Here is a 12,081-nt window from a genome sequence, read left to right on the forward strand (position 1 = left end):
TTCATGCCCCCCCCCCCTTTTTTTCCCCTCTCAATTTTAAAAGGCTAGTCATATTCATTAGTGCTCAAGTGCAGAAAAGCATGTTCTCTCCTCCAGTGCATGTGATGTCAGCTGATTGTTTTTTAGCACCCTGCAATCTACAAGCAAGGCTTGCACAGACATGAGGGGGAGAAAGGCACTTTATGTGCAGCTTGTCAGGTGGACCAGGAGTGCCGATCCACCAGCAGAGGTCGCCAGTGCGCAATGAGACACTGTCATCCTGGCCGGCTGAAATTGTCCCATGCCCTGGTGACACTACTGCTAACTGAGCGCCACCCGAGGGGGCTGCTGACAGTTGACCCTGGCAAGGTCCAGATTTGATACCACACAGCGGTGCCCATCCATGCCCCAGAACAGAGGTGCACAACTAGGACCGATTCATTTCAGGTTTTAGTGCTTCTGCACTTTATTATTCAATTAGCTCAATCATATCTTGATGTGTCATTTATGTAAGCACCAGCTACAGCTGCAGACTGCAAGTATACCCTAAAAATTATACTGCGCTCAAGTACAGCAGTAACCAGAATAGTTTATAGACCTGTCAGAAAACTAAAACTAAAGTAATCATTGGTTGGAACAAAAAACGGTATGCTGACTGGCCCTTCAGGACTGGAATTGTGTTCCCCTGCACTAGAGCAATCCCATAACAGGATGTGCCACCCAACAGCGTGAGAGTCACCTATTTTATGTTGCATTTTAATCCAGTTTTATCTAGTTATATTTTGAATGGTACATTCCAGTCCTGTTAAGTTTTATCACATACTGATTTTGTCACATTACATTGTTTCTGTCAGGACCACTGTCATCAAGTAGAACTTTATTGACAATAAAGGCAATACAGTTATGTTTGGCGGTATGGCTCTGTTCTGGAGCTCTCCCGCCAACCACGCAGCCCGCGTGGATGAGGCCGGGAGGCCAGCAGCCAAACCCCCCCTAGAGGGGTACACACAGAACAGATCCAGCAGCAAAGCAGTTTTTAACACATATGAATGGAGCAAATGCAATTTCTTAACACATAAGGATGGAGCAATACAACTTCTTAACACATAGGAATGGAGAAATGCAAATTCTTGACGCATGGGGATGGAGCTGGGGTGGTGGAGGGGATTTACGAAGCAACGTGCAGCGCTTGCATGCAGGAGGAGCAGCCGAATGAGTAGAGGGAGGCTGTTTAAGTAGACCGCCCTGTTAGTGAATGTACTGTGATAGGCGAACATCACTCAGCTGAGCCATCAGCTGATTCGGTGGGAGCGCTTGACTCTCGTGACCTGCCAGAACTACGCGATGCTCCATTTTTGTTCCATCTCATATCATTGTAAACTTTCTTAAGCACATTGAGGTGCAAATGTTTGGAAAAAAGTTGGTATTAGTTTATTAATGTTAACCCAATGATTTAACTGAATTTCTTCAATGAACACTGGTTATTGAATTGCCAGCAAGAAGATAAAAGTCCAGGAGAGTTTAATTTGCATTGAATCTGTATAAATGAGTTTCAGAACTATGAGGGCAGTCAGGACTAAGCATTGGAAACACAGTATACAGCATCAGTGTAGCGGAAGACTATGAGAAGTTTGCCTGGACTTGTCTCACTAACTGTAGTCCAGATGGTCTCAGTGGGAGGAAGGTGCCCCTCTCCATCACTAGGAGATCAAACCCTGTGGATAATGTGATGTGTAATGAGACACACTTCTTTTGTTCCCCCATAGAACACAGTGAATAGAGAGAGTGTGGGAAACAGAGTGAGACTCAGTCACAGAGCCCCACTGGGACAATGGATACTGGGAGCTGCACCCCGAGAGTACAGGACTCAGGGTTATACTGTATGTGGACAGTCTTACTCCAGAACATTCTTTAGGGTGGCTTACATCTGCAGATAAATATATTCCATGTTTAGGGACCAGTCTTAATAATATAAAATGATAGGTACCCTGCAAGAATAGAAAAAAAGTACTTTTATTGGGTTAAGAAAATTCAGTTTTACAACTTAATATGATATTTAATATGTATAATTTCCTATTCTGGCATTTGACTGTTCCAGAGTGATGTCTTAGCAGTGCTATTTCAAGTTGTGCCAGAATCACTTATATGCATTGAAGATTATGTTTTATGGCATGTCACTCAATGCAAGACCATCATACATGGTTTATAGTTGCTTGTAATTTTTATTTCTGAGAGGTCTAATGTCCATAAAAACACCTATGGCTGGACCTCGTTGTCTCTGCGTGTCTTGTTTATCTGGCACCTCATTGAGAATTATTTAACTTGTAGTATTTACCCCCAGGGTCTTATTGAAGACTGCTTGTAGAGAGATAAATTAGCATTTAAAAAGGCACACTTACACAGTTCAATAGGATGATCTCAATGGACTAAGTATAGGAAAGCTCAGGAGAGCAGAGTCCCAGTTCCACTGTCATTAACATTTTCAATCCAAGCAGTAGCTGGACACCTGGGCATCGACATGGGATACTGAGGAATATGTACACACTTCACTGGTGTAAAATTGCAGTAAATGCATTTAAATTATGAAAAAGCACCACTGGAATTATGGATGCAGTTTTTTTTGTAATAGGGAAAGCACATTTAGAACAATAATACATATTCCAATGCACTGGATGGCGAGGATGCAGTGCAGTGAATGAAATTTGCTAAAATAAAAGACAAGTATATGAATTCATAATCATACAGTATATGAATGAACATAACTTAAGAATATGAAATAATATTAAAGATTAATTGAATGTGTGCATTACATGAAACAGAATATCAGTCACTGGTAATCCTTCCCTCCAGATGGTCTGTGACTTCAGGCTGTGTCTGTCCTACAGCGCAGAGCCAATAGCCATCACTAATGGTCCATTCAGTGCATGGAGCAGCTTTTGTTGTGCATTGATCCCAGCACACAGGACTCAGTGTGGGAAACACAGATCAGCTCTCTACTCACACTGACCACCAGCCACAAGACTGAGAACACATCTGTGACATCTGGTCTCAAACCACTGAGACAGAGAGAGGGAGACACTGGAGAAGTGTGTATCCAGCCATTGAAATATGACTGTTCGAAATGCATAAATGCTGAATTAATATCAACTGAATCAGATTGGCTGGAAAGCCTCCTCTCCTGACCTGTGATGTAAAGAATCATGAAACTTGAATCATGAAAAATCATGTAAAGAATCAGGAAACCTGCTGATATATGGAAAGTGCCATCAATATTGCTTCCTAATATATTTATACTTTGGATGAGCTCAGATCCATCTTTGAATGAGCTGACATCTCTATCCTGGATATTAAAATGAATTAGTAAAACTGTTGGTACTGAATTGGCCATTCATGATCAAAACAAGTAAAGTATGTTGGTAATATTATACAAAACAGTAAAAAGGTTTTGGGGACTACTGAGAAAAGCATGCATTGTGAATTTTAATTAATGGCTTCCCATTGTATACAATATTCTGAAATCTTGATGGCAAAAAAGACAATAATTCATGGTTTTAAAGCTGCATATGATGTACTGTAATGTGTGCAGCACCTGCAGTTGTCTCTGAGGTTAAATCCATTTGAAAGCTGTAAAATGTGACTGACAGTGTAAATATGTGTGAGAGAAGTCTGCAGTAAAGAATGCAGATGTCATGTTGGATTATGGAGCAGAGTAAAGCGTGATGCTGGAGATGTGTGTCAGTCCCACACGTGTACATGGGGATGATGAGCGTGTGCTCTGTCAGTATCATTGATCCTAACATCAGGCAGCAGATCTGCTCTCTCAAGGGTCACCATATTCCCAGATTCTCTCAGCTCTCTGTGACTCTCTCTCCCTCACCCCCACCCCTCCACCTGTTCCCCTGAGACACAGCCATTGTCCCCCAGCAATAAGCACTTCATTCAGCATGTGACAGCCACGCATGCCTCATTGTTCCCACAAGCTCTCCTATTGGCTGCATACTGTGGGAAACTCCAACAAGACCAAGACCCACACATTGGTATGGAGATTTGGGACTATAAATAAGAGAGGTGAAGCCAGCACAGATCACACTCACTCTACACAGAGACCTCTACAGCACAGACACACAGCCATGGCACCTACAGTACCTGCAGCACTGGCCTACTCTAAGGAGCACCTGATTCTGACCAACAAGGTAAATTGAGAACTTGATCTTTGAAGAAATACTTGTATCATTTTGCATTAGCTTTAGTCATGTTATATTCCAGATCCAGATTACTAACAGATATCCTGTTTTGTTCGTGCAGCCGAGAAAGCCGATGGTGGAGAAGATGCGCAGAGATCGTATCAACAGCAGCATTGAGCAGCTCAGGTCTCTCCTTGGACCAGCATTCCTGCAGCAGCAGCCAGACTCCAAGCTGGAGAAAGCAGACATCCTGGAGATGGCAGTTTTCTTCCTCGCACGGCAGCAGAAGCAGCCAGTGAGCAGCTCCTCCTCACCTGTCAGTCAGGGGTACTCCAGGTGTGTCCAAGAGATCAAGCATTTCCTGTGCAGGGAGGAAGTGATGCCGCAATCCCAGAGAAGACTCCTGAACCATTTCCAGAACCTGCCATCTTCCTCTGATATGACCAAGAGTCAGAGTGTGTTGCCTCAGCTGAACTCTCCAGCCAGACAGACCACCAGCAAAGAGGAGACTCCAGTCAAAGGCGCCCTCTGGAGGCCCTGGTAGAGTCCTGCAGATGCTCACTGGACACTCAGACTAACAGAATTGAAGAGGCCTGTCTAATATGGGCCTGGACAGTAATTCTCAGTGTGTAGGAAGTGTTTATCTTCCTCTCCTGCCTGTGCAGGAGGTTAAAAACATACTCTCAATGAGAAAGTGTAAGATTTACTTGTAATGTTTGTAACTGATACAAAAGTATGAATGTTTTCTTCTCTCCTAAGAAGGCTGAAGAGATTTATTTTCTGTGAAGTGTATTATATTTAGCAAAATAAGGAGTTTTGCTGTGACGATATCAGAAATTTTAAGTTCAACATCATGTGTTTAAATATCATGTGCTTTTCTATTTAAGAAATCCTTCAGTGAAGTACGAATTAATGTTTCATGATATACTGCCATTCTTGGGAATGTTACATCCATTTATTAAGAGGAAACGGATATTATGTGTTTTTTGCTATTGTGACGTGAATTATAATATAATGTCACAGTTTAGTGTATGTTACACTGAAGTATAACTATTCTCCCTATTGGTTGATAAATGACAGACTTTAATCTGCCTTATTGCACAGGTTGTTTATAAAGACCTTTAATGAGTGTGCACAAAACATTCTGCTAGGAGTATCTTTTTTGATGTGTATTATATTTCACAAAATAAGGAGTTTTGTTATGACAGTATCAGCAATTTTAAGTTCAACACCATGTGTTTAAAAATCATGTGCTTTTTTATTCATGAAATACTTCAGTAAAGTTAGAATTAATGTTTCATGATATACTGCCATTGTGGGAAATGTTAAGTCCATTTATAAAGATGAAACTGATATGATATCAGTTTATTTGCTATTGTGGTGTGAATTATAATATAATGTCACAGTTTAGTGTATGTTACACTGAAGTATAATTGTTCTTTAATCTGCCTTATTCTGCAGGTTGTTCATAAAGACCTGTAATCAGAGTGTACAAAACACTCTGTTAGGAGTATCTTCCTGTGTTCAAGCTGGAGTGTGATAATATATCACAGGTTATATTTTATTAAAAATATTTAATGTTACCTTCAATGAAGGCATTTTTACATTTGTATTTGTTAAATTATTATCCATTTGTCTGAACATTTTGAATGCAGAAATGTATAAGGAATTAAAAAGAAATAATCAAACATATTTTGTTTCTTCACTTCATTCCGAACTCAAACACACATAAAATCTGAAAAAGATAATTTTTTTCACAGTGTTGTGAAAAAAATGTGCAGCATCCAATAGAAGCATTCTCTTTTTTGCTGATGCATTGAATCTTCAGTCATTTAAATATTTATTTTCCGCTTTGCAATATGAATTATTAATGAGGTTAAATATAATTTATTTTAATTTTATCATAAATGGCTGAGTCACGAAAGACAAATATAGGATTGTCAATTATTTAAAGACACATATCATGTAAACATATGGTATACCTTCCACCTGTTTGATTGAAACCGCAATGACTTGCAGGTTCTCATATTACCAGCCAGGTTAAAGTCCAGGCTATTTTCCTCTGCATTGCATCTGTATCAATGAAAGAACTATGAGGGCAGTCAGGATTAAGCACTGGAAACACAGTGTACCGCATCAGTGTGGCAGAAGACTATGAGAAGTTTGCCTGGACTTGTCTCACTAACTGTAGTCCAGATGGTCTCAGTGGGAGGAAGGTGCCCCTCTCCATCACTAGAAGATCAAACTCCGTGGCTAATGTGATGTGTTATGAGACACACTTCTTTTGTTCCCCCATAGAACACAGTGAATAGAGAGAGTGTGGGAAACAGAGTCAGATTCAGTCACAGAGCCCCACTGGGACAATGGATACTGGGAGCTGCACCCCGAGACTACAGGACTGAGGGGGGAGGGGTGAGGGTATTTGTACAATCTCACTCCACAACTATCTGTATCTCAGCTTCAGATAAATGCACTGTGTGATTTTGAATCGTGTTCAAAATATAAAGTGTTGTACATTACACAAGAAACCAAATAAAAAACAATGGTTTTGTCAGGATACTTCACACTAATATTACTAATAAATATCAAATGAATGACCTCTATTCCTGTTAAAATGTACATTTCAGAGTGAAGGCCTAAGACACACTTGAGACTTTAAAAAAAATATCTTCTAATTTCTATTAAATTTGTCTACATTGTTTTGACAAGAGAATTTGATTCCTTGTCAGACAATGATGAACAGGTTTCTGCAGTTCTTCTGTTGTTACTCTGAGCTCTGATGTTCACAAACACAGCCCACTGTTGGACCTCGTTGTCTTTGAGTATCTTGTATATCTGGCACCTGATTGAGGACTATTTAACCTGTAGTATTTACCCCCAGGGTCTTGTTGAAGGCTGCTTGTGGACAGATGAATTAGCATTTAACAAGGCACACTTAATGGACAAAGTGTGGGAAAGCTCTGGAGAGCAGAGTCCCAGTTCTACTGTCATTAGCATCCACAATCCCAGCAGCAACTGGACACTTGGGCCTCCACTTGGGGTACTGAGGAATATACACACTTCACTGTGATAAAAACATGCGTTAATATAACTTAGAAAATTAAACACACCTTAAAGAAGATGAGTTCCAGACTTTAAGTGCTGTAAGCAGGAGGGAGGGGTTATATAAATCAGCATAGCACAATCTATTTTAGCATGGGGAGGACAAAGGAGGAACATCCTCACAAGTCGACACAAGGTTTTTTTAATTTATTTTTATTTTTTTTCAGAAGGACAGCAGTGTAGCCCTCGTGGGAAAGGAAGTAGGAACTAGCGATACTGGTTGAAATCCCATGTACATTGTTATTCCCAAATGGCATAGACATGAAATTATTTAATGTTCAATATTTCTTTAAAAAAATTTGGGGATAACATAATGCCTCTTTTTTTAAAGCTAATATTTACTCAATAGGAAAAATGCATAGAATTAGATAATATTTCTGCTTGTCAGGGTCAGTTTCATTCACTGATAATCCTTCCCTCCAGATGGTCTGTGACGTCAGGCTGTGTCTGTCCTACAGCACAGAGCCAATAGCCATCACTAATGGTCCATTCAGTGCGTGGAGCAGCTTTTGTTGTGCATTGATCCCAGCACACAGGACTCAGTGTGGGAAACACAGATCAGCTCTCTACTCACACTGACCACCAGCCACAAGACTGAGAACACATCTGTGACATCTGGTCTCACACCACTGAGTGGCCACTGTCCACTAACAGAGCAGAGGAGATGTTGGAATAATGTGTTTTCAGGCCATAGTACATGACTGATTGAACTCCATGACTCTCAAATTTTGTGAAATTACTGATCAATGCAAGTTTCAAATAATCCTTATTGTAGTGAGCTTGTGACAAGCACATGCAACGTGTTTGTTTTGTATATAATATTACCAAAATGTTTACAATGACACAAAGAAATGTATTGTGAATGTATGTGGCAATTTTTAGACAATGCAAAATGAAATTATACCAAGCAATTTATATATGAATGTTTCAAGCAGGGAGACATATTCATAGAAACACAGAAAAATGTAAAAATAATGAACAATATTGGGTATTAGGCATTGATCAAAGATGATGAAGACCAAAACACCTAATATTTTTATTTTTGAAATATGAATCCCACATATACATGGATAATCAAGAAAATGTTCAACAAAGCTGTACGTCATGTCAAAAGTATGCAGCCCCTGCAGTTTTCTTTGAGGTCAAATCCATTGAAAACTGTAAAATGTGCATTTGCCATTCAACATCAAAACAAGTCAAATGTGTTGGAAACGCTAAAAAGGTTTTGGGGATAAGCTATGGTCAAAAGTATGCAATATGAATTTTAATGAATAACTTCCTTTTGTATACAATATTCTGAAATCATGATGACAAAAAAACTGACAATGCTTGAATAATTCATGGTTTAAAAGCTGCATATGATGTACTGTAATGTGTAGCACCTACAATATTCTCCAAGGTCAAATCAATGCAGTGAAGAATGCTGATGTCATGTTGGATCATGGAGCAGAGTAAAGTGTGATGCTGAAGATGTGTGTCAGTCCCACACGTGTACATTGGGATGATGAGCGTGTGCTCTGTCAGTATCATTGATCCCAATATCAGGCAGCAGATTTGCTCTCTCAAGGGTCACCATATTCCCAGATTCTCTCAGCTCTCTGTGACTCTCTCCCTCACCCCCACCCCTCCACCTGTTCCCCTGAGACACAGCCATTGTCCCCCAGCAATAAGCACTTCATTCAGCATGTGACAGCCACGCATGCCTCATTGTCCCCACAAGCTCTCCCATTGGCTACACACTGTGGGAAACTCCAACAAGACCAAGACCCACACATTGGTATGGAGATTTGGGACTATAAATAAGAGAGGTGAAGCCAGCACAGATCACACTCACTCTACACAGAGACCTCTACAGCACAGACACCCAGCCATGGCACCTACAGTACCTGCAGCACTGACCTACTCTAAGGAGCACCTGATTCTGACCAACAAGGTAAATTGACAACTTGATCTCTGAAGAAATACTCATATTATTTTTCATTAGCTTCAGCCATGTTGTTTTCTAGATCCAGATTATTAACAGATTTGCTGTTTTGTTTGTGCAGCTGAGAAAGCCGATGGTGGAGAAGATGCGCAGAGATCGTATCAACAGCAGCATTGAGCAGCTCAAGTCTCTCCTTGGACCAGCATTTCTACAGCAGCAGCCAGACTCCAAGCTGGAGAAAGCAGACATTCTGGAGATGGCAGTTTTCTTCCTCAAACGGCAGCAGCAGCAGCTAGTGAGCAGCTCCTCCTCCTCCTCACTTGTCAGTCAGGGGTACTCCAGGTGTGCCCAAGAGATCGAGCATTTCCTGTCCAGGGAGGAAGTGATGTCGCAATCCCAGAGAAGACTCCTGAACCATTTCCAGAACCTGCCACCTTCCTCTGATCAAACTGAGTTTCAGAGTGTGTTTCTTCAGCTGAACTCTCCAGCCAGACAGACCACCAGCAAAGAGGAGACTCCAGTCAAAGGCGCCCTCTGGAGGCCCTGGTAGAGTCCTGCAGACTCTCACTGGACACTCAGACTAACAGAATTGAAGAGACCTGTCTAATATGGGCCTGGACAGTAATTCTCAGTGTGTAGGAAGTGTTTATCTTCCTTTTCTGCATGTGTAACAGGTTAACAATATTTGTAGAATGAAGTATATGCTAAAATTACATATGTTTACATATTTTCTATTCTTCTTTCGTAAGAATTTATGAAAAAGTTATGACAAAGTCAATTATATGTAGCCTTTTAAAGGTTTAAAAAAAAATACTATTTCATAGTATGAAAATGAGAAGTTCAACACAAGGTGTTTTGAATAACGTTTGAAAAGATTTTTTACTCACATTGAGTTAGTATTTTTAATTACAGACTGAATGGGATTTTTTGAAATCTTATTTTTATGTGAATTAAAAAAAGAAATGGTTTCCTCCATGAAGAGAAGGCAAGATCGAATCTTCTAGCATGTAAATGCTTGAGAAATGTTTAAGTGCTTATACTGCCTCTACCTGTCTTTTATAAAGGTCTTGTAATGTACACTGTACAACCTATGAATGTCTGCATGTCTTGGATATGAATTCAATCAATTGTACTGATCATTTATCACAGTTTATATTTGACTAAGAATACCTTTTTCAAGAATTGGATGATGTTACCTTCTGTGAAGGACTTCTGTTTTTCATTTTCATGCAAGAAATGATAAATAAATTGTCAAATGTATTTAATTTTCCTTGCTTAATTTCAAACTCCTACTGAAATTGAAGAAGAGAAATATAGAAAAATGGATTTAGTAAAATTTTTAAAATACTCTCTGTTAAAGTTGACCATACACTTCTCAGAAATAACATGCTCATTATGACAGCATTTTATTGTTGAGAATTTCAATAAATTCTCATGGACATCTCACGTGATGCAGGTTGCAAGAGTACAGGCCCCACATCAGGAAAAATCACACATGCCTTCTTTTCCTGAAGTGACAGTGAATGAGTGCTTTACACTTGACTGTCTCTGATTGGGGGGTAGGGTTGGTTCTCCTGCCTTAATGGGAGATTGCACAGCATGTCTAATGTGATATGCACAGCAGCACACTTCTTTTGTCTGGCTCTGAAAAGTCAGCGAGTGGTGAAATGACTGGGAAAATCAGGAATCAGCCACTCTAACGAGATTAGAGAAAATCCGGGGCAATAACTGTGTCTTTGTGTGTGCATGTGTGTGTGTGCACGTATGCATGTATATGGGAGTAATTCCATGTTTGTGTATATCTGTGTGCGCACACGTGTGTGAGGATGTGATGGTAACAGATATTAAATTGCAATGTGCTTGGTAGTTCCAGCTATAGGCTTGTGATAAACTCTAGAATGGAAATTAGATAAATTGGTACTAAATTTACCCATTGATAAATATGAAAAGACCTGCCATGTAGCAATGTGCATGTACAGTCAGTCTTTCAGAAGACATAGGTACAACTAACCTTGTAGGGCTTATAGCGTGCGATCATTAAGAGAAGATTTAGAAGTTCCAAGATTTTCTGATTTTCTGAGTAAGTTTCTGAAACAAACTAAAGGAATCACTGTCAACGTTTTTCATGGAGTGGTTCTCTGTCTCGTTCCACTAATCACCACTTGGTGTCATAGTCACACAATGAATAAGTGCCAAGTTCCTCTGTGATTTTAACAGGTTTCCTTTGTGCCTTGTTGAATTATTGAACAGAGATGAGCAGGGAAATAATGTAGCCAACCATTATGTCTTCAGAATCTCCATTATATGTACAATTATGGCAGCATGTACTTAAAGTTTTATAAGTTTTTGTTTCTAAGATGTGTGGGCTTGTTGTTTTATGGTTGTGTGGTAGTGAAATCCTATGTGCGTGTGTGGGATAGTAGGGGGGCCCTGCTTGTTTGTATTGTTTGTAAGGTGGGGAGCTGTGTGCAAAGGACTGCAAAGGAAGTCTGCCAGGGAGAGTGAATCTCTCTGTGTGACTGTATATGCAATATAAGCAATAATGCAATCTGAATTAAAAAATAAAGTAAGACAAACACGTTGAGAAGTGCAGGAAAATGTATTTATGAAGACTCCAGTGAGTAGCTAAAGTCCATGCTGAAATCCGGAATATTCCACCATCACCACCACATGACCGTCAACCCGGTCGGAGCATGAGATGACACAAATTTTTAGCTCCGCCACATCGCGGAGAATTTTAATTGCTTATACAGTGAGAGCGAAATTACATCATGCGACATGGGAGTGCAAACACTGTGCGGCGGAACGGGAGGGCTGGCTCGTGCAGACCTGTGAGTCAATGCGCCTGCACACCAGATGGGTCTTACTGCCCAAGCTGACCATTAGCACAGC

At 40.2% G+C, this 12,081-nt stretch overlaps 2 protein-coding genes across 2 annotated transcripts; both read left to right on the top strand.

The window, feature by feature from the left end:
• Positions 1–4,054: 4,054 nt before the first annotated feature.
• On the top strand, positions 4,055–5,826 carry LOC135238438 (transcription factor HES-5-like). The gene is made up of 2 exons (XM_064306330.1): positions 4,055–4,172; positions 4,285–5,826. The coding sequence occupies exons 1-2, from the start codon at positions 4,110–4,112 to the stop codon at positions 4,705–4,707; spliced, it is 486 nt and encodes a 161-aa protein (XP_064162400.1). The 5' UTR covers positions 4,055–4,109; the 3' UTR covers positions 4,708–5,826.
• A 3,261-nt stretch (positions 5,827–9,087) lies between these two features.
• Positions 9,088–10,409, top strand: LOC135237823 (transcription factor HES-5-like). The gene is made up of 2 exons (XM_064305315.1): positions 9,088–9,198; positions 9,311–10,409. Exons 1-2 carry the CDS (start codon positions 9,136–9,138, stop codon positions 9,737–9,739), a joined length of 492 nt encoding a protein of 163 aa, XP_064161385.1. The 5' UTR covers positions 9,088–9,135; the 3' UTR covers positions 9,740–10,409.
• Positions 10,410–12,081: the final 1,672 nt, after the last annotated feature.

The sequence above is a fragment of the Anguilla rostrata genome, chromosome 13, assembly GCF_018555375.3.
Source record: "Anguilla rostrata isolate EN2019 chromosome 13, ASM1855537v3, whole genome shotgun sequence".
NCBI lineage: Eukaryota > Metazoa > Chordata > Actinopteri > Anguilliformes > Anguillidae > Anguilla > Anguilla rostrata.

What these genes read in the sequence shown, in the direction of transcription:
- LOC135238438 (XM_064306330.1), top strand. Translation starts at nt 4,110, where the DNA reads ATGGCACCTACAGTACCTGCAGCACTGGCCTACTCTAAGGAGCACCTG. An exon ending in ACCTGATTCTGACCAACAAG is followed by an intron (nt 4,173 to 4,284) that starts GTAAATTGAGAA and finishes TTGTTCGTGCAG; the next exon opens with CCGAGAAAGCCGATGGTGGA.
- LOC135237823 (XM_064305315.1), top strand. Translation starts at nt 9,136, where the DNA reads ATGGCACCTACAGTACCTGCAGCACTGACCTACTCTAAGGAGCACCTG. An exon ending in ACCTGATTCTGACCAACAAG is followed by an intron (nt 9,199 to 9,310) that starts GTAAATTGACAA and finishes TTGTTTGTGCAG; the next exon opens with CTGAGAAAGCCGATGGTGGA.